The 24,122-nt window shown below is 38.1% G+C and overlaps 1 protein-coding gene across 8 annotated transcripts in view; it reads right to left on the bottom strand.

Moving 5' to 3' along the window:
* Positions 1 to 24,122, bottom strand: part of ptprub (protein tyrosine phosphatase receptor type Ub) — a 187,797-nt gene that overhangs the window by 91,912 nt on the left and 71,763 nt on the right. For all 8 annotated transcript variants that reach the window (XM_053232649.1, XM_053232719.1, XM_053232782.1 and 5 more), the window contains exon 3: positions 1,835 to 2,106. In XM_053232649.1, coding sequence (XP_053088624.1) covers positions 1,835 to 2,106 — 272 coding nt within the window. The remainder of the gene's footprint in view (positions 1 to 1,834; positions 2,107 to 24,122) is intronic.

The following is a 24,122-nucleotide window of genomic DNA, read 5'->3' as shown; positions in this document are numbered from 1 at the left end:
AACAATGAAAAGTGGCAGAGTGAATAAGAATTATTATCCAGTCGTAGCAACGTTGGTGGTATTTGTTGTCAATCTTCATAATTACACTTCCAAGATTCATCATGAGAAAAAAGTCGAAAAATTAGCCTCAACTCATGTATCAGTGATTCATTTATTTTCTTTCAGCCAAAGTGACCCTGTTCATGTCAAAATTGGTTATTTAAAATATTATTAAAATATACAAAATAAAAAATTATCCTTCTAGCACTCAGACCTGCCATGAGAAGGCTACAGAGACTCTGTAATAGCTTTTTGTGTCTTGATGTTGTTATTTTTAAAATATATTTTACAACTGTATTGCTATGCAGCTTATTTTTGGTATAGTTATTGACTTAGTCTGTATGAGATATTTTGATTTTGACTTCTGGTCAACCACTTTACATCATATTGGCTGTCTTGTTTACAACACAACACTTGCTTCCAATGCAGTTAACAACAGTGAACACCACCATTTTACTTGATAATGTCAATTTATAATGAGAAAGGAAGTCATTTGTATGCAAAATAATTAGCGAGGGATGTCTCTAGTCTAGTCCTTCCTGTCACTATTTTGTATATCCCAAATACCTTTAAAATATACTTTAAACGGAAAGCAAGCGTTGAAGAAAGACTATTTCAGACATTTGACCTTGTTACGACCTTGGCCTTGTTTGTCAATTCCTGAATCAAACCAGTTCATCTGCTGGTTACAATGATACTTCCAAATAAATCCTACAAACATTCAGCCACTCATTCTCGAAATATTGCGCTAATGAGAATCTCGGACAGACACACCACCTAGTGGCGGATAAAAAAATAAATATATCATTAAGGAAAAATAGATGAAAATAAACTACATCATAAATGACGTGTATTCAGGAAATTAAGTGATACAAAAAATAGTGTATGGCATCATAAACATCCAAGTTACTTAAAATATGTAAATATTATGGAAGTGTGGTATAACAGCACTAATTGTTAGCGTCTAGTTCATTGTAGCTACCACTACTATACGGCAATCAAATCAATTTCCGCCTGGTTTGGGGGTGGCGGAATTTATCTGTGATGTCACACTCCACCGTAGTGGATAATGGATCATACGAGAGTAGTCAGTCAAGGCTTTAGGAATTCCATAAATATTTCTTTTATCCTCTAGTCTACTAGGTTTAAATCTTATAATTTTATTGTGGCAGTTGTATACAATGTTTTTCAAAAAAATCTTTTGTTGTTCTGTCAGCTTTATCTCTGTACCAGTGTTATTGTGGAGATGTGTTAATTGCTTTCCCAGCAGGGGGCTCACACCCCTCCCCTTTTCCATCACCCTGTTCACCAGCAGCTAAACACAGTCACTATACTCTATACACAGAAACCCAACAGTGTCCTGACTAATCTTATAACAGACTTGCAGCGATAAAATAATTAATTTGTTTATCCTGATTGAAAACGTCCAATAAGTCGATTTCCATTCCACAGGCGGAATGGACCGCCAGTGTACTGCTAGAAAGGGTTCTTCAGAAGAAGTCAGAAGAAACAGCTTGTAGGAAAAAAGGACATATACTGCCATTTACTGGACAAAACAATATAGTTAATGGGTGGTTTCTGTGTAGGTTTTCAGCCAAGGTCAAAGTAAATGGACTTATCTTTAACATTTTGCCAATCATCCAAGGAGCTTCATCAGCTCTTCTCAGATGAGCAGAGAAACAATTTCGACATTGTACCACAGGTCCTTTCATGTTGACATACTACTAATAGACAGTCACCTTATTCAGGACCTCAACCATGAACCCTTCCACCTGAGCTAAAGACGTCCTCTTACCTGATACTCATTGGGCCAGAAGGTGCTGACTGCCAGCTCCACCTGATACCACTGGCGCCCTTGAGAGCCCGAGATGTTCCACACAGCCATGCCCAGCGGCCCGCCGTTCACCCGCACGTATGCTCGCAGTGCCCCAGGGCTGTGTCCGTCCCGGCTGTACAGGAAGTAGCTGAACTGGACGCAGTGCGTGTCATTCTCGCTGAGCGTCTGCAGCAGCAGCTGAGCTCTCTGGCCCGCAGCATGCTGGGATGAGTTTACTATCATGTAGGAGCCTGGAGGAAGAGGAACATGACACGGTGAGAGTCAATTACAGAAAACTGCTATTAGTGTCAACACATACTGCGCAAGAGTCATGCAAATGTGTATGGTAATTTAGAAGCTTCATCTAATGGAGTAGAATTTAGATCATTTAAGGACAGGAAGAGTAATGACTCAAGGTGAACATGGTGAGCTATTCCCTCCTCAATAAATCAAAAACCAGAAGCCTGGTAAGTCAAGTGTTCTGAATATGCATATCTTCTGAAAAAATATCAGTTCAAATGTTTCAAATGAAGTGTACTTCACATTAAAGCGAGTCTAAGAAAGAAAAGAACAAAAACAGGCACACATTTGTATTTTTGTTTAGTTCCCCGAGAACAAAGGGACGGGGGGAAAACAGTGATTTTCAGATTTACTGTGAAGCATGTTTGGCATGCATGTGTAGTTTTCACTGATACAACCAACTGCCGTTTTCCCGTTCCCACTTTTCAAAGCCCTTGTTTATCTATTTGCATATCTGTTTGCAGTTTCTGCTTAGATAAGTTCAAGGGATTTGGCATCTCTTCATATAATAGAATCAAAATGTAGAACAGAAGAAAAAAAACTCTTTCAAACAACTGTATTTAAGTCTCTGGGTGGAAAGGGTGGGGGGAAAGGCAGGCTTCTAAATACCACTGTCATATCAACAAGCTTAGAAATGATACTAAATACATTCGTATGGGAAGGACATATACACAGTCACACACACACACACACACACACACACACACACACACACATACACACACACACGGCCCAGTACTTTCCTCACTGTTAATTAGAGTGACATGCTGATTACACACAGAGGACAGTGGGGCATTGAGGATAGCAGTCGATCTGCAAGAAGAGATGTGTGAATAATTACCAATGAACCATAAACACAACTACATGTTCACACACACACAGACACACACACACAGACACACACACACACAAACATGCACCAGCAAACACTGGCATTACTGTCGTTATACAAAGCACTTTGAGATTAAAAAAAAAGTACTATCCATAAATTATTATTATTATGTTAGGATACATTTCTGATAGAATAGTAACCCCCTCCTCCTTTCCGTCCCCAACACACACACACACACACACACACAAACAAGGCATAGAGCTACAGTTCTGCCTTCTCTAATCAGGACACACTGACACAAACACCCTTCAAATGCACACAGACTAACGAGATTAACTGAAGCTTGCTAGGAAACTGTGTGTAGGAGCGCAGTGCTGAAGATTGTTATCCTCCGCTCCAAGGACTTTGGGGTGATTCATGGAAGAAATATGAAACATAACAAGACCTTATTACAAGGCAAAATTTGTCAAATTTAATAATATAGAAACGTAAGACATGTTACAGATGCTCCAGAAACCTGTGTTTATTTCAGAAATATCAGTAAAAACAGAGTAATAATTTGAGTTAAACTGAGACACAGAGACTTGGTCATGCATTATGTACACAAATATTTAGTATAAACGATGTTAAGCAAGTTGCTGCATCTAATGAGTCGAGTCGTGTCGGAAATACAACAGAGCACATAAACAGCAGATGTTACGGTGGGAAATGTCTAGGTACTAATAATTCTCTTTAATGCTTCTAACATTTAAGAGCACGTAACAAAATGTAAACATAATCACAGGAAAATCTGAATTAGGCCTTCTGAAGGAAGCAAGTATATAATTAAACCCTATTTGATACACTCTTGAGGCTAACGTGAAGTTGTCTGGGAAAACCCGTTGGATGTCGCTGTGGGTGAATTCTGGCAGACTCTCAAAAAAGATGAAAATATTGAGTTTCGACCAAAAAAGCCTGTGGCATACTATGGCACTACAACTTTATGAAAACACAAATATATTTCACCAAAATGACCGTTGATTCCGGGCAGGAAACCCACCCAGCCACTGGGAGTGTACTCTCTGTCCCGGTCCCAAGCCTGGATAAAGTGGGAGGTTTGCGTCAGGAAGGGCATCTGGTGTAAAACCTGTGCCAAATCAAAACATGCGGACCAATGATCTGCTGTGGCGACCCCTAACGGGAGCAGCCAAAAGAACGTTTGCATGCTATTTTGCTGGGTAAAGCCTACACACTATTTTGCTTAAGATTTATCTGGGTAAAGCCTACACACTATTTTGCTTAAGATTTAGCTGGGTAAAGCCTACACGGTTTTAGCCCTGATATTCCAGTCAAAAAGTCAGTTTTGTCCTCGGTGATTCCTCGCTGTGTGATTCCGTGGTCCCCGTAGTGTGAATGTGTAGTGTGAACGGTTCAGCGATGTGATTTTCTGAGTCTTGGAACAATCACAGATACTCATGTATGATTTTGTCAGCAATGAATCGTTTAATCTTAGGAGCCCCTCTACGACTAGTCGCAAGTGCAGCGACGAGAAACAGCCAACAAAAGCCCAAGAGGAACTCAAATTCCTCTGCTGTCATGCACAGCTGATCCCTGAATCCAGTTTATTGTCCATCTATTTGTTCAGTAGAGCGAGGGCAAAATGTAAGCACAACAATACTGCTCGCCCTAATGGTTGTTAGGAATAGCAGAATGAAAAACAAACATGACATGATTCCTGAAGGCACACAGTATAAAAATAGCTATGTTTTTTCACTGTACACTGCCCAGTTCTCCTCAACCGATACTTCCTCCGCAGTGTCTCTTATTTTGCTTTTTTCTTGTTTCTGTGCAAAATAGTGGCACATGATAGAGAGCTGTCACGTATATTTTCACGAAAATGCGGGATTTGAGGATCATGCTCACTTTGGCGGGGGGTCTCTCCCAGTGAAAGATCGAATAGTGTGTATACCTCATCTGGGAACGATAGTGTACACACTATCTATGTGCACACCCCTACAAAACCCAAACAACTGATCAAGTGTGAAAGGTCAGCAATTCTAAGATTTTGACCATCATGTAACAACCCCTGTGGTATAAACTGCCTGTCTGTCTAAAGATGTCTAAAGCTTGCTAGCTAAGAGTGCTTTTCTCACACAGTGAATGTCCTGTTTTGATCAAGTAAATAATCAACTGGGTTTGTGATACCAACTGTCAAAATGTCTGTTATGCTCCTGCACTGTAAATGTTTTTCTCTTTCACTTTTGGTGGTATCCAGACTTAAAATGCTATAAAATGCTATGCTTGACTTGTGGTTGAGAACATACTGTATTTCAGTTCAGAAAAGTCTGCAGTGATTAGAATATAAGTACATGAGAAAAAAATTGTAAATATTTTTTATTAAGTACAGTACTGTGCAAAAGTCTTAGGCACATGCAAAGAAATGCTGTAGAGCAAAGATGCCTTCAAAAATAACATTTCTTTTCTACATTTTAAAAAAAATACTACAAAGAGCAGTAAACAGTAATAAATGAAACAAAGTCAGTATTTGGTGAGACAACCCTTTGCTTTAAAAAAAATATTAATGTCAGGTGCAGTGTGTGCAGTTTTGAGCTGTAAGTGTTACTGAGCATCTTGCAGAAGCAGCCACAGTTCTTCTGGAGACTTTGACTGTCGACTCGCTTCTTATTTCTGCAGCGAAACCCAGCAGCCTTCATTATGTTTTTATCTGAAAAGTGTCTCTTATGGAATCTGCTGCTTTCTTTACTGACATACAAACATTTTTCTGTAACATTTCATTTTGTGCTGGAAAACTAATGTTTGGAATCTAAAATGGTTTTTGTACTGAATCAATAATGTAGAAGTCAAATCTATAACAACGTTTTTACTAAAAAAAATATAGGGTGCCTACGACTTTTGCACAGTACTGTACATTTTGTAGCTAGATAATTACTGTATGCTTCTACACAGATACTGCAGACACCCAAAGCATATGAAACTGGAAAACATCATGTGATCCGTATTAAAGTATGTGTATGTGTGTATTTGTCTAGCCTTGTTCTCTGAATCTATTTCACAGCTTCCTCAGCAGTTGTTTTCATTAACACTTCACTGAGTGCTTATTAGCCACACAGATACATCACATACACTCAAATAAATTCTCTCAAAAAGTTCAGTTGTGCATAGTGAAATTTAAAATTGTACTTCTCTTAAGCGTTCTTTAGTGTTGAAATTGTTAAAAAATTAACGCAAAAAAAAGTTATTTTTGAAAAATATACTACCATAGAATAGTCATAGTTCATGTTATTTGGGGTTGTAGATCATCTGTGTGTCTTGCGGCAGAAGAAAATCACATTAAGGTGTTGTAAGGACAGTGAACAGGCTTTTGGTGTGTACAGCCATCCACTGAGTGTGATGCAGTGATAGATTTGTAGTAGGCTGGCGACGCAGCAGGGCTAATCTTACGCTTGGCACTGTGTCTATGGCTACCCACTTCAGCTGTATGCATTATATAAGAAAGCTGAAAAGGTAGTCCAAACATTCCAGCCCTACGGATTGCTCTAAAAATGCAGGAAATCAGTCTTCCTTGACAAACTGGGAGGCACACCTTCCAGGAAGTGAAAGTCTTACTATTCAAAAGCAAGTTTTAGACTGCGCAATTTCAGCAGTCTTTTAAGATTATTACTTGTCACACTGTACCAGATGACTGCAATAAAATATTAGCCGAATTTTAAACCAGACTGAGATACTGTGTTCTCCATGTCAGATTATGCAATGAAGATCCTCTAACAATAGACCTGCAGTTAAAGGAAACTACTATGTTCTGTTTACATCATCAGTCTGCATGATCCGGGCTCACGCAGAAAATAGGGGCACATAAACAAGGCAGTTTATATTTTCTGTCCATTAGCATACTTTGCTTACATTTCACCATGGCCACTGTCTCAGAGCCTCCTCCTATTGGTGGCTTTCAGACAATTGTCATAGCAGCGGTCTCACTCTGAGATTTGAATCAAAACTTTCTGACACAAGCCAGGACTTTGTCAGAGACTGTCTTTGACCACGACGGCAGTAAATCAGCCACATCACACGCGTTCTAAGACTGTCAATCTCAACCAAAGAATTCTTTACAATGTGTGATTTTTGTCTGAAATGGGAAAAACTGTATTGAAAATTATACAGTGTAAGCATGACTGACTGATAGCCCTCATAACTCTGATGTGACGTGTTCTTCTTTAGCATGAACAGAATGAGACTGAAGGTCTGACGCCATTGGCAGCCACACCTGCTGGTTCTGCTCATGCTGTGAGTACTTCAAAGCAGTCCTGCATTTAACACTGTGAAAAAGTGGAATATGAGCAGGCACCACAAGGACCGATCCATCAGATATAGCTGAATGAGTGTGTACTGCATTACGAAGTCCTTGGACGCTGAATTTCAACTAAATATCTTATTTAATAGAATGGGTACTGCATGTTGGGTGTTTTAGTACTAACCGCCACACACTGTGTATACACGCATGAAAGCGAGTGAAACGCATTTTGGAACATTATTTCAGGTTTGACTGCCTATAAATTCAATGTACACCCAAGAGGGGGGAAAAAAATCAAAATAGCAATGCTGTTGTACATGTAAGGCATACAGAATCTGAACTGACAAAGACTTTCTGAAATGGCAGGAGACATTCCAGTACAGCCACTTTTTTGTTTTGTTTTTTTTTAAAGAAAGTTTTAAAAGTACATTCTCTATCAATAAGTTTTCTAGCTAGTTTCTTCCAACCGGTCTTCAGTGTAAGTTTTTCCTACACATTTCAAACACACTAGTTTTATGATAGCACATCTTATAGCTATGATAACCATGAAATTATAAACAAATCAGTTTATAATATTAATATCAATATCAATTGCTCTAATACAGAGTTCATAGAATAATATAAAAGAGGTAGTCATTTATATAAAAAAGAAGAAGAAGTGTTCTCTGTCCATGTAATAGGGCTGCTCACTGGGGAACAGTAATTATTTTACAATATTGCAATATTATTTGGGAGTATTTAATAAATATTTAATAGTCTTTTCATTCTTTAAACCACTTTTTAAAAAAAATCGATTGGCAATATGTAATTTATCTATAACATGAAGCATCTTCACTAATGTAGTTCAAGACGTCACCAGTAGGTGGGAAAATGGTACATGAGCTGTAGATCTCACCTGGACACTGACTAACAGCTGCTGCTGAAATCATAATGACTGTCCTGTGCTCACTCCTGGACTCCTATTCACAGTATGCTCACATTGAATAACCTCTGTTAGTACCGTTTAACTTTACTCTTCTACACCTGTATACTGTAATGATCTATAATTGCACTATACGCAGTCACCCGGAAGACAACTGGTCCCCTTTTGAGTCTGGTTCTTCTCAAGGATCTTGACTCACATCAGATCGCATCTTGCTCATTAGGGATCTAAATATAAATCTAAATTCAGATTTCTGTAAAGCCGCTTTGCGACAATGTCTGTTGGTAAAAGTGCAATACTAATGAATTGAATCGTACTTTTTAGAGTTGTTTGCTAGCGGGATAGTACTTGCACTACCTTGGTGGTGTGATATAGTACCAGATGGTATCATATTCAAATATAACATGATATTCCTCAGTGACATACTAGTGTACCATGCTATCATCAGGTACGTCCCATAAAAATGTTATTTTTATGAAAAAAATATGTCATAATATTTACAGAAGTGTTATTTTTGTATTTATAGTACAGCTGTAGGTCCCACAATGTGAATCTCCAGCATACAAAAGTACTATGATAGTTATTATTCCTGTATTAGGCTTTAGTATTCTGAGGTATCAGAACTTTTGCTTCCATTAGATCCAAATCAAACCCTCAAACCCTCAGCTTTACTACAGTATGAAAATAAATTTGGCTTATACATCTTCTATTCATTACGTAATACAGACTTGTCATTTCTTTAGAATATTACATTACTTCAACGTACTGTATTAATAAAATGAAGAGGAGCTGTCACAATGCAGGATTATATTCATATGGATAGTAGTCATCAGATCTCACTAATTCAATACACATTATTATATAGCCAGAGCTAAATGATAACCTTCATAATAAGTCTTCCTAGGTAGACTGTTTCTTGACACATAATGAATCTTTATTAAGACTCATTCATTTTTTTGTTCATGTGAATGAATGTACTTTTGTCACTCTTTCTTTTTAGCAAAATGTCATGGTACTTAAAATCCCCAAAACTATATACAGCACACTATAACACTATAACAATGCTCAGTTCAGTTCACACACATAAACTGCAATAGAATTTAAATGCTTGTCCTCTTTAGCATGCAGGTCTATTTTACTTTGTGAATATTGTCATTTCACAAATCATTTCACAGGTATAATGTGACCCCTAAAAAGGATAGACAATGCATATTATACTAAACATGCATTACATTACGCATGACCAAATTATTATAGCAGCTATACTCTGCGTTAGCTAACTACAATATCCGAGATACCATCAGCACATGAAAACAGGGGTAAAGGGTGGGGTGTTTTTTCCCACTAACTGTGCTGGCCACTGTAAATAATCAATCGCTGACTGACCTGAAACACATATCACCCTGTCTATTTTAAAAGGATTTTATTATCTGACTAAAATTACTAAGCAATGCAGGACTCCTTCAATTTCTTAACACAAAACATTTAATTCTGAATGTTGATCCTAATTAACAGATCTATTTATTGTATTTAAGATTAGTGGAGTCATTCTGGAGTTTAAGAAATGTTCCACTGCAAATGACCAATCAGCAATCCTGAGCTTTTATTTCAATAATAGTTCATCAGTTGCTGAAATCAGGATTTATGTATTCTGTCTGATAAAAACCATTATGCGGACATACAGAAAGAAACAATAATCAAGTTTCGGATAAGCTATTCAACTGCTTATCTAAGAGCTAAAGTATGTTTTTACATAAGCCACTTTCAGTTCTATAAAAGTAAGGGCTGAAAAGCATGTCCTAATTCTACAGCTCTGTGTTTTCAAGTCATCATGCCTCAGTGGTGCTGAAGTAAATCAGGAATAATATGCAGCTCTTTAGAAATTAGTGGTCATGCATTTTCAGTAACAAGCCCAAGTTTTACTGCATTACATAACTCCAGAACAGTATTATATTTCTACAGTGAGCAAAGGTTTAGTGGGACATGGACTTGTCTCTGCTAGCGAGAACTTCTCGGACAGAATCATTAATAAAAAGAATCTTGTCCTACTTATTTGTTATTACTGCAGTGAATTCACAGCCTTTCTTTCTTCTGTACTCTTTTTTTTCCAGAATATGCAGTTATGAGAATAATTTCCCCAAACAAACAGTGTGAACTCTTAGTTTGGGGAAGTAAAAACAAGACAAACAAACAAAAAAAACCCTTAACTCCAGCTCCAGCATGAGCACAGAAGTCCTCAGGCTGATCTGCTCAATAAGTTCAGCTGTCCCTTCTGCCACGATGACATTTTTGTTGGACGCCATCTGTGTGTAACCTTTGACTAGTCACCTCATCAGGCAGATGCCCTCATTCACCAATAAAGCGTAGTGAAGAAATCAAACATCAAGTGACCTTTGGCAAATTATGCCTTGGAGGCTTGTGAAATCTGATAACGTCTGGTCCGTCCCATGCTGACCCTATCAAGGGCATAGGAACATACATAAGGAGATTAAGAGTAAGCGCGGCTTCATCATCATTCGCCCAGAGTACGAGAGGAGCACAGCCGCTATCTCAGAGATAACAGAAGGTGAAGGTGAGGGAGGTAAGAAAAGAGTGGGAATAGAAAAGTATGAGGAGAAAGAGAAGGGAGGAAAAGGAAATAATACCTTAAGATACCAAGTTAGTAGTGCAAGGAAGAGGAAGAACAGAGCATTTAGGAGAAAAAGATATGGAAACGGTTTAAGACTGAAAGCCTGGAAGCAAATACTGATGGAGAAAGAATGAGGATGACACTATAACAAAAAGAAATTCCTCTTTTATTATTCTATTTTCTTTTTTTGATATCTACAGTGACAAATTTGAAACTCGTGAAGGTTGACCAAATTAAAAATCACCACCTTGTTTGCATTTTCACAGTAGATACAGTAGGAATTGCACAGTAAGTACAGGAGGTGGGCCAGTGTCTACATTATAATATATTATTATTATATACACAAACATATTATTAGCACTATGAACTTGTCATGCAGTGTGCAAGCTCGCGAAGTGAAGACCTTAATCAGAGGTGGTAGAACTACAAAGTGTAATTAAAAGTGCAAATCAGTATTTATAAAATACTTTGGAAAATACGTGTTTAAATTCATAAAATTAATACGCCTTTATAACAAGGAACTGTTGAAAGGTGGGACACGTGCAGTAACAGTAACTAAACTATTTGTATTTAGAAGTTGTGTTTGTAAATCTTTTGTTCTGTTAATTATTTTCCTGCCTGTGTCATAAAGAAACATTATTATTATCATTATTTACTTTATTTCATTATTATATCGTTATTTACGTTATTTCCAGGGACCCTGAAAATGCTGCTTGCAGCTTTAACTATTATTATTATTATTATTATTATTATTATTATTATGGACAGCTAATAGCTTTGGTTATATAAACTAGCTCGCGCATTGCAGCATGTGTTTTAATATTTTATGGAAAATGTATGGATATTTTAATATTTTAATGAATATTCTAACTACACCAATCATGATCTGAGACCATGTTTCAGTAAATAAAGCTCATATTTGCATATCTAAACTTCTAAGCACAGTTGAAATGTAGAAATTTACAAACAAATATATAAAGAAGTTCCCAGTGTTCTTGTGGTCAAAAGTTAGACATCAAATTGGTTAGGAATTGAACTCACATTATGGATTTAAAAACATGTTGATTATAGAGTACCTGCTACTGTATAGTAAAAATATAGTGAAAGAAAATTCAAGGAAAGTGCAGATATTTGTAACCCATAATTGTATGTTCTTACTTACCAGCTCTGCAATAATAGGGGTTAATTATGCTTCAATGTGAATGAAATTACACTGTTTAAAGAAGTTGCAATGCTTTACTATAATAATGCAATGAAATCCAGTGTACAAGCAAGCTAAGGGCAAAACATCTGCTGAAAGCCATTACCCGGAAATGTATGTGAATGCAGTATGCAGAGTAATAACAATAATAATGGGGTGGCTGAGACCTGAAGAAAAGAATCCTGCATCCACAGGATTACGCTAATGCAACAGCCTACGCTTTCAAGTTCCATTTTTAAACATACAACTCTACAGTGAAGATATATAGCATATACTGTCAAATGATGGAGAAGCTCACTGTGCTGTGGTCTGTGTTTAAAGCTGTTAGGAAATGGAAGTGCTTTCATGTCCATGCATGAATTCAGATCATTCAACCCATGCTCACCAATCAGCTCATCAATCACGCTCTGAAAAACATCACCCATTCACTTCTATAAAATGCATTTATCATAAATCAAAATATTGGGAGAGAGATACTGGTTGATTGACATGTAACATGTGACGTGATTTTTATATGTTGTCTTGCCACCTGCAAACGTGGGTTTAGGAACGGTTAAATGGTGTATTGCTCCCTCATGTTAGAGGGTTTCTGATATCATTTGGCTCCACTTTCAAACTATTGTCTATAATAGTTACAGTTACAGTAAAATACAGTTTATGTTTTGACAAAAGCAAATGGTCATCAAGAGGCTTTTTAGGTAAACTAAAGTGTTGTAGTGTTGTGAGAAAACACTGGGAAATGCTTTGCTGCATGTCGTACCCTTCCTTTTTGTGTGGTTTGTCAGCATCAATGTCCTTGAGAGCTCTTGCTTCTCTTCCTCCAAGCTGCTCTTTTGCTGCTTTTTTTCATTGAAGGTCATCATTGCCTAACTACTTGCTCACTCTATTCTCTCCCTTCACAGACACAACATGCACAATGTTCTTTTTTTATGTCCATGGCCATTCAAGAAAACCAGTTCTACTTGACCTGGAGATGTATGAAAGCCACTCAACCATTTATTTATCACAAAGGTCAAGCATCAGCATGCATATATATATTCAGTAAGATAAATTCATCCATTTCCTGCATCTTTTTGTTTACTGAACATTTCTGAGTCATTATGGTTTAGGCTCTTTAAAAGCACACTGAACTGCTTTAATAGAGAGAAGTGGCCATTTCTTCCCAGCCTAATGGAAGATCACAGGATGGGACAAACTTTAATGGGGAAGAAGGGAAAAAGCAAGAGCAGTAAGAGTATATATACACACACACACACACTCACACACACACAGGTAGAATAACTCCATAAGTTTATACTACCTAAGGATGTGAATGAATACACATACATTATTCTAGATACTGGGGTCCTGCAGGACGAAACAAAAAAAGTTCTGCAAGTACAAGTTTTTTACTTTCATGCAGAGTTTGAGTATGAGTGTGAGTACGATGCTCATGGGCAGGGAAGCCAGGTTTCAGAAAAATTCCCAGCCCAACTACAACTCCAAACTGCACAAAAATACATGCACGAAAAAGTTCAGGCATTTGACAAGTAAGGTTAATTTTTCTTCTTTTTCTCAGTCTTTGCATTTCTGATTTATTTATAGAGCAGCTGCTCCGTATAGCCCATGAAGACCACACTCTATGCACAGGGCAGCATATCCCTGCTGGGCTCTTCTCACTGACAAATATATAACGAAATGCTGCTTAAAGGACCATATGCACTACATTCACTTTACTTATTCTTTCACTACTTATCATTTTATTTTTATTCATTTAGTTACTAGCTAATCTGTCAGAAAGTTCCACAGGGCATCGTGTTCAGGGGTTGAATAGAGGCATGTTCTGCAAATTGCTTTGTTGTGATTTGTAAGTGAAAAATAACTTCTTTTTCCATCAGTTTTTTCAGTGTTTTCCAGCATTTCTGGGGCATAGTGGGAGGGTGAACATACAACAACAAACACTTTCTGTGTAGACCATTTCTGCCATTTCTGGTTTAAATCTGAATACACATACAGATACAAATATTTGGCGCACTAAACAAATACAGAGGCAGATAGTGCCGTTGTGTTATACCTCTACCACTCCCATACACACCTGGACACATACATCAGAAAGTAGCTTCAATTATTTATGTATTTATTTTTTTTAAATCCTCCCACATTTCAAACTTCCCTGATCCAGACATAGTGGTTTTCATATCCTCAATCAGCGTAGTGCTTCACACAGTTCTGAGCTCAACATGCATATCCACTGTGGTGATATGAATAGGCTGGTGGCATAAATCATGTTGTCTGTCTGGCTCACTCTCTCTTCTCATATACACACACACACACACACACACACTTTACAATGAGTGCAGGTGTGCCCTGCATTCTAAAAGGATCAAACACCCATTCTGCAGTAATGTGACTCATAACCTACCTGCACATGCAAGGGTTTGATCTAGAAATACACGTGAGCGGATTTATAAAAACACATTGGGAGATGTTAATGCATCTGAGGCTCGTGGCTAGAAGATGCTGCTCCCCTCTGTGTGAACTTCTGGAAAAGCTGAGAAAAGTATATATGAATATTTCATCATAATCCAGTTCCACTGTGATATTTTTTTGTTCTGTTGTCATGTAGGTAGTGTATTTCTAGAGTGAATCTAAAAAAAAAAAAAAAAAATTCAAACACGTATGTAAAATCCACTTGTTAATTTGGCATTTGTTTAGCATTTAAACCCAAGGGCATTCATGATGCAATAATATAACTAATTGCATTTTGTTTTCTTTCATCACTTGCATGAATGGCTTTAGCCATTCAATCAAACATACTATTGTTCCATTAGAAGAAAGCATTATTACCAATCATTCCTTTGCAATTATTTTATAAAATGCAATTACAAGGCATCTTAATGTGGTGCTATATTGAGCGTGATGATGCAGGAAAGCTGCTCATTAGAAAATAGAATGACCCTAACACACCAAATATGAAATTTATTAAATGCTGCCTAAAAGCCATGGAGATCTGAAAAATGAAGTGCTTCATGTACTGTTTCAATATTTTCATGATTATGATTATTATTTTCTACTCAAATCCCAACTCTCATAGAATTGTAAATGTGCACAATGCCAATTTGCTTTAACAATTCAGCAGTAATGTAGGCATTCTCTAGATAGCTGAATTTTGTCAAAAGGCAAGGTTTTTAACAAACTACCCTCCCACACACACACACACACACACACACACACACACAAGCCCAAACCTAATGCCAGTAAGCAAAGATGAATATTTTGAAAAGAAGATATTTCAACTTAAATCTAGGCAGCACAGTGATGCAATGGGTAGCGTTGCCACCTCATAGTATGTGTGTGTGTGTGTATGTATGTGTGTGTATGCTCATGGTGATGGAGTGGGAAACTATCCAGGGTATATTCCCACCTTATGGATCCAGTGCAACCCTGAACAGTGTGAAGCGCTTACTGGAGATGAATAAATGCATTTAAAGATAAAGTTTGTGTAAAGAAATAGAAATGAGTGTCATAAAATGTCCCACACAGCAAGTGTGTATAAGTGTTGGCATAAGATATTACATAAATATACTGTAATACATTAATATACACAAATATAATAGTTTCTATAAGTGTTGAAATCAAAACTGTGAGTATACACTTACGTACATACACAAGCACACAAATGCAAAACCACACACACACACACACACACACACACACACACACGAGAGTTGGTAGCAGTGAATAGAAGAAGACTTCTGTATTACAAAAATCAATTTTCATCTCCACTGTGGTATACGTGCAGCACAGACTGACACTCTTCCATCTCCTGCTTCTAACACATAGCCCAAGGTGTGTGTAATCTCTGTCCTCACATTTTCAGCACACTCCATCACACACTCTCTCTTTTCCTGTATCTCTCACATGTCCTCTTTTTTTAACCTCGCTATCTGTCAGGTCCCTTACTTTTTATCTTGCTCAACTGAGCCCTAACTACAAACAGCCTATTTGCATACCAACATTTCTAATCACCTCTTCTTCTCTTTCTTTCTTTCTTTCTTTTTCTTTCATCCTTTGATTTTATTCCTCTCCCCTCATTTGTTCTCCTCTCTCTGGAATGTATCCATTAAAAACACAAAGCCTCAGTAATGGGCTTCCAGAGCAGACAGAAGCAAGTCCCACGCTGAGAGCGTCTGTCCACGTACTGCTCAAATAGACAGAAAATGCAGGCGCAAGCCATCATGGACCTGCAAGGCTGCAGATACATCTGCAGTGAATTCTGGACGACGTGCGCGTGTGGGACACGCTGCCGCACATCAAAGCACTCAACAAATAAAACCTCAAACATTGTCTACAGCAGTCCTGACTGCATGCACTGATCTGTCCCAGAGAAAATGAGACATCTTCAGCAATAAGGCATCCTGCTGACAGCACCAGAGCTCTTAATCTCACAAATGACAGGCTACGCGCAATTACACTCCAGCCTCAGAGCAGGGCACAGACTCTCCTGCTTGGCAAGAGGGTCCTCAGGTAGAAAACAGAGAACAAGAGAGAACTCTTGTCTGAAATTTCTTGTCTGAAATTTGTTTAGCCCCAACCACCCTCAAGAAAAAAAAAAAAGCATTAGAGAACAAGAATGAAGAACGAGCTGCACGGAATCAAGTCCTCTATTAGGGGGAATAAAAACAGAGATGAAACCGTTGTGACCATAGCAAGTGCCCTCCAGAGCTGGAGGCAGATAAGCCTTTATCTGGAGCTGCTGTCTGTGCAATTCCTGTTGCCAGAGGCAGGAGATAGAGGCTGCTGCATCCTGCACAATTTGACCTTTCAACAATCCTCCAAGCTGCACGGTATTAGCTTGTAGGGGCATCGCAGTGAGGACAAGCAAAGAGAGCATGTCATGTGTTCTGGCCTTGCTAAAAGGAACGCTCTTCTCATCTGTCATGAAAAAAGTGCTGATATTGTGGTGCTGTATATTTGAAGTATGCATTTGTGTACTGCAATTTCCATAATATTCAGTGTTTTTGCTCAAATCTTACTCAATGAATGTAAGAACTGCAGGACTGTCCGCAATCCAAGTGTGTCTCTTAGCGCACAGAAACATCATGCTAGAAAGAAGCACAATGATGTTATCATGCATTGTGTAAATTATTGTCGCTACCTCTGCCATCCATTAAAGAGGGAGATGTTTAGGTCAGCAGCAATATAAGTCGCATTTACCTGCTGTTCCTGGGATAGGTTCCAGATCCACCGCAATCCTGACTGGGATAAAGCATTTACTGAAGAAAAATGACTAAATAAAAGACGAACGTACTGTACATCCGACCCCTCTGAGCTAGGCACTTTGGCCAAATTTAGAGGCAGTGTTGCATGCATCAATTCAGTGAAGCAGCTTTGTACTTCTGCTCTACAAGGACGAGTTCAATGAAAGATCACGCATGGCAGAGGGACCTGCTAGCTGTCTAGAGTGTATGGCAGCCTGTTTAGCAGCTAATATTGTCTTTACTGTGTTGATTAACAGCAACCTTTTTTTTTAGTAGATTACAGAATTAGTTCCCAGGAAGTGTTTGAAGCTTGTTAGCTAGTTTTATTAAGCAGATGACAAACGCTCCACATGTGAAGCAACATTAGGCAAAACGATGTGTAACGCTTAACTGGATAATTCATGCCGCTGTGAAGTTGTTTCATACAATTCACCACAATAAACTCATTGTTGGTATTTCTTTCCCTGTATATGCATGTGGGTCACACTGATTCTTTTGTGGTTATCAAGACAAAGGTACAGAAATATTCAGGAAAGCTTGTTTCATACTAAGGTTTCTAATTCAGTGTTACTAATTTGGACATAGATGAAGTAATGAGTAATTGGCCGTGTTGTCTATTTAAACATATATCATATTCAGCATGGCAATCACAGGCTGTATATAAAGGACAAGTGCTACTATTGATAGCTGATTTGTTAACTGATTTCATTTTATGTCTTCTAGTAGAAACACATAATAGTTTATAGTCATTTTTAGTCATTTGGCTTCAGTTTAGAATTATTTGATGAAAATCTACAGCAGTTTTAGTCAATGAAAATGAAGTTTTTAGTCTTTTTTTTTTAATTTCCCCAATATATTCTTTTTTTCAAGGTTCCAAAAGATTTAAAACACAAGCCAGATCAATTTACAAATGCGCCTTTCCCCAAACGGCTTCCCAAATCTTTTTTCCTTCTTTGATGTGTGTTGGCTAAAATTCTGCAGTAGCTAAAACTATCACATGGCTATGATTGCGTCTGTAACACACAGCCACTGCTTTAAAGGGAAGCTTTGAGCATTAACTTTACTCTTCATTTAATAACATTAATTAATAACGGTATGCTGCATACATCTGATAAAAGTAAATGAATTTCAGTTAGAGGTATGACACACACACACACAGGCATATCTCAGCATACTGTACACACTCACATACCACATTTGACATATCTTGGCAAGACTGATGCCAGAGTGTGCAATCATGTGAAGAAAAATTCATACATTTATATATATATATATATTGATCAGCCATAACATCAAAACCAAGATTGTGTAGGTCTCCTTGTGCCACCAAAACAGCTCTGATCCGTGGCATGGACTCCACAAGACCTCTGAAGGTGTGTGTGGTATCTGGCACCAAGACTTTAGCAGCAGATCTTTTAAGTCCTGTAAGTTGTGAGGTGAGACCTCCATGGATCAGACTTGTTTGTCCAGCACGTCCCACAGATGCTCGATCGGATTGAGATCTGGGGAATTTGGAGGAAAAGTCAACACCTTGAACTCTTTGTCATGTTCCTCAAACCGTTCCTGAACAATGTTTTCAGTGTGACAGGGAGCATCATCCTGCTGAAAGAGGCCACTGATCTGGATGCTTGATTGAAATCTTGATTAACTCAATCAGGTTAAATACACAAGAGGTTTGTGATTAATTAAAAACTGTTCAATATACGTATAGTGCATTTATGTCTATATGTATCAGCTTTTGTATTGGTCAAAACATACTCACGCCTTCTTCTTCTTCTTTCTATGACGTGTATAAAATTTGCTCACATTATATGGGAATGAAGTTATAGCAATGCAGCTGCTTTTCCAGGTCCCTTCTTTCAAATTGTGGTTACACAGTTACAGCCACTTAAGTGCTCATAAAGTTTTATTTTTCTGGGGAAAAAAAAAAACATGTGCTCTACACAATTCAAAGACATTAGCTGTCTTTAAGGACCATGATGAGACACTATAATGAAATAATTTAATCATATAGCTTGGGGCAAATATCCTTGGAATTAAGATCAATAGTGATACATGAGGCATATAATAAGGCATTCAATAAGACGCGTATAAACACAGGCACTACTGCTCTTTCTTTCTGATGCTAAAGAGAGAAAATGTGTCGTAAATCACTGAAAAGTAGTTTAATCATCTGTATTCTTTCTTTTTTTTTTTGCTTTTTTTTTTTAATCACCAATGGTCTTTTCATTACCAACGTACTAGTGACCTTGATTGTGGTTAAAGAGTTTTACTAAAGCCACAATTACGTACTGGATCAATAAAGGTGTTCAAACAACCCTGCCACCAGTAGCAGTAATGAGAAAAAAGGCTCAGCCCTATGGAAATGTCAGTACTTTTGGATTGTTGTGTAGCACATAAGTGTGCTTTGACTTTCATCTGAATGGAGACAGTATTACAGTGCTTGGTGTAATGTGCCCAAAGCCGAACAGTAAACAAAGACAAAAAAGTACAAGGAAAAGCAGCAAAATACCAAAAATTAACAATTACTGGGCACTTTATTAGAAACACCTGAACACCTATTCATTCATGCAATTATCTAATCAGCCAATCTTGTGGCAGCAGTGCAATGCACCAAACCATGCAGATCCAGGCCAGAAGCTTCAGGTAATGTTCACATCGACTATCAGAATGGGGAAAAATGTGATCTCAGTGATTTTGACCGTGGCATGATTGTTGGCGGCAGACATGGTGGTTTGAGTTTTTCTGTAACTGCTGATCTCCTGGGATTTTCAAGCACAACAGTCTCTCGAGTTTATTCAGAGTGGGGCAATAAAGAAAAACATCTAATGAGCAGCAGTTCTGCAGACAGAAACACCTTGTTGATGATGGAGGTCAACAAAGAATGGCCAGATTGGTTCGAGCTGAGAGAAAGGTTACATAACTTTCCAGGTTGTAAAGGTTTAAAGGTGACAAACATTACATACATGACAATGAGTTCAGTGTTCTTCAGTGATTTTCCACTGAAGTCACTGGATCTGAATCCAATAGAAGACCTTCGGGATGTGGTAGAGCAGGAGATTCGCAGCATGAAAGTACACCTGCAAAATCTGCAGGAATTGCATGATGCAATCATATCCACATGGACCAGAATCTCAAAGTAATGTTTCTAATATCTTGTGGAATCCCTGCCATGAAGAATTGAGGTTGTTTTGAGAACAAAGAGAGGCCCTTCCCAGTATTAGTGTAGTGTTCCTAATAAAGTGCTTAGTGAGCGTATATAAACAAAATGGCAAAGAAACCAAAACCATGGTACATTAACCATACTCTCAATAACACAATCACCAATCAGCTTACAACTGACTGACCTTTTATATTATTTTTATATTATTAATATGGTTGTTTGCTTCAATCTGGGATTAAAGTCAGGACTTTTTTGACTCTGCTATTCCAAAGTACATAATTTCTTTTGTTTGAGCCACTCAGGGGATTTACTCAGGGGATCCTGTGTTCTGGAGCAACAGCTTCTGAGTTTTGCATCACTGACAGTCTGAACTCCTGAAGAATTTTCTGATTAGAACTTTTTCTGATTTTTTGGACCCTCAATGACTGCAAGCTGTCTAGTGCCTGAGGCGCTACAACACCAGGAACAAGGGGTGAGATATGAGCTGGTTTGTTTGTTTTTCTTTTTTTTATTCAGAGAAAATATTGTGTACATAAAAAGAGGCAAGACTTGTTTCATCTGTGCACAAAAAAGTGTTGCAGTAAAGTTATGATACATTTGGGTCATTTTAGCTAATATTCTTTTTAATAAATACCTTTTATAAATTGGACAAAATTGTAGTTATGATAGGAGGATCAGTTAACCATAATTTTTGAGTTTGTCTGGTCAAATTCCAGTTATTCATTATGCTGCAGGTTCACACATGAACTTGTGTAAATCATTTTCCTCAATAAAGCTATGGGAACATAATGCTACACTGTTTAGAGACTCTATTTACCACTCTACTTACAAATCTATTTACCATGCTGTTAATTCTGGTATGAAACTCCAGAGAAGTCCTGTTTAATGTCTTCCTGGTTGAGCCTTTACATCCATTTCAGGAATTAAACAACACTGGCCCATGCAGACAATAAGAAGCTGTTATTTCTTGCACACAGCTAAAAGGAACAAGCCACTGGCTGACAGATGGGTGGATGCCAGGCAAAGCTATCATACAGATGACATAAATTTCACTCAGATGTTGAGGGGCTGCAGGGAGCTGAGAAGGGCAGAGGTGGAGAAGGTCTCAGAAGTCACGGTGGAACAGGAGGTAGTGGTTGCCCCTGCTCAAAACCTTAACATGGCCATGATTAACTGTCAATCCCCAGCCCAGACGATGCTGCTTCCTCTCAATTAGACTCACTCATCATTCTGACAGACTCCTCACCCACAACCTTGAGCTCAGCCTCGAGACCAGACACACACGCTTAGGCAGGAGATACACATCACAGTGCACTAACCACATCATGCCAAATGATGACAGGGTAAAAAATTCTTACGGAGATAATATGATTACATTGATTTTAGTGTATGCCATTAGGGTATGTCATTACTATACTGTATATTTTAGTTATTAATAAATGAGGCTAGATCAGAAATACCAATTCAGTGTTTTAATACCCTGCCACCTGACTGGCACTGCACCTGACCCCTACCCTTCATCTTGCAGGTGCCGAGCCCACAAGACATCTCCACATCACCATTTAACTTCACTTTACCAGTAGGAAAATACAAAAATACAAAAATCTGCAGTTGAAGCACTCCAATTTCTGTGCCTTTGTCTAACCTGCTTGAGATCACCGTTTCAGCTCTGAGTGAACTAATTCTTGCCCTGGCTGAAAAACTGCTGCATCAAACATGTCCTTGAGTACAGCATGGTGCCATCCGGCAACAGCGCCTCACGCCTGGCCTTAGTATTCCAGCCACATCGCCAAACACGCGACTGAAAATTACATGGCATGAGAGTAGGCATGAGATGATACACTAAAGTCACAACACAGAGATGATATTGGCAAAAAACATTGCATTTTAAATTTATTTTGTAATGACAACTAATCAAACCACTGCAACATGAACACAATGGGGTGTCAAGCTCAAATTCTTCCTCGACCACATCAGCATTTTTGTGAGACCCTTAAGGGCCATAATCGAAGGCTATAATTCCTTTTACATATTTAATATATTCTAGTGACTAACCCTATTAATCTATAGGCTCTAAAATTAGAATAGGATGTTTCTAGAGGAAAAAGAAACAGAAAGTGTTAAAGTGTATGTCCGTTGCATTTTTCCCATTTCTGTTTGAAAGCTGCTAGGCAGACAGCAACACTATAAGCACAGAGATGCGGAGGTGAGAGCCAGTGCAGTAGCCTGCTGGAGTTCAGGATTTATCATATAAGGTGTAATTATCCCATTATCAACATATTATTTCAATCTTTTTCAACTATCATAAAGGTATTTCATGGCAACCTTTTTAACATGGAAAGACTATTTGATGGTAAATTGTGCCTTAGATAACTAAATAACAAATTCATGTCATCACCACTCCTACTGCTGTCTGACATCCGCCTGAAATGCACAAGCATGTCACACTTACCGATTTAATTGTGAAGATGAGGAAAAAATCATTTATTTTTTATGTTTCCTCATTCCAGCAAAATTAATTTCTGGTTATGCCACTGCCAGCACAACACACAACATGCTTCTGAATCAATTTTAGATGCGAGTGTGACCTACATCAAGCGCAGCACACAGGCATTGATTTTAACCTGCGTTTCAGACCGTGGTCAAGCCAGCCTCGGTAGAAACCGGAGTGCATATATAAACTGCTGGGTAAGCTACAGATCTGCTGTGAATTCTGGATACTGTCAAAATGTTAAGCAGTAGCATAATATGGACCGTTTCAGTATTAGCTTTTCCAAGTTCATGAAGGCCTTGTGTTTGACACATAACGCTTCCTACTGATCAGCTTAACTGTTTGGACTATTCAGTAAGCATGCTTCGAGGAGGTTAGGTTCCCTCTCGCAAACTTTCTGCTCTGTATGCTACCACATCTGGTGCTACTCATAATAAATATTTATAATACTCATAATAATATTCATCATGAATATTAATCATAAATATTGTGATACACCTCAGAGAAGCAAATTCGTCTCTCCAGTATTTTGTATCGCAGTATTCGAAACAACGAATTTCTGTCTCGTGCCTAGTAGAGAGGGAAATCTCTTTATCCCATTTTACACTCTGTCTCCCTCTCACTCTTGTTGTCTCTATGAGTAGACACTAGCCACAGTGTTCCCTCTTGCCTGAATTCTTTCTGTGCCTTAAGGGAATTAATTACCAGAAGCTCAGGACAGGAATCTCACAATTCTGTCTGAGGAGAAGCTCGTACTGACATTCATTCCACACCCCAGCTTCCATTATGACTTGCAGAACAAGGTCAAAGACAGTAACACCTAACAGGCATTGTACAATTTAGTCTAAATTGTTTCATAAATGTATCTTCTACCCTTAAGGGTTCAATACAACATGCAGGCCACCACAATTTATATAAAGTATATTCCTGTTTTTTCCAAGATTTGTTATACACATGGAATATGTATTAAGATCAATGGGGCACTAGTTTAATATCAACCGGGCCCCAGTGGAGAGAATGGACAGTTTCCGATACCTTGGTGTTCACATCACAAAGGCCTGTCATGATCCTGTGACATTAACACCTTGGTGAAGAAGGACTGTCAGAAGTAATTGCTGGTTTAAGGAAATTCTTTTTTTTATGCCATGGACAGTTGAAAAAAGCATTTCACTGCACATCGTACTGTGTATGGCTGTGTACG

Source organism: Pangasianodon hypophthalmus, chromosome 1, assembly GCF_027358585.1.
Source record: "Pangasianodon hypophthalmus isolate fPanHyp1 chromosome 1, fPanHyp1.pri, whole genome shotgun sequence".
In the NCBI taxonomy this organism is placed as follows: domain Eukaryota; kingdom Metazoa; phylum Chordata; class Actinopteri; order Siluriformes; family Pangasiidae; genus Pangasianodon; species Pangasianodon hypophthalmus.
Note: the sequence above shows the minus strand (reverse complement) of the source record. Positions and strands in the feature narration are given on the sequence as shown.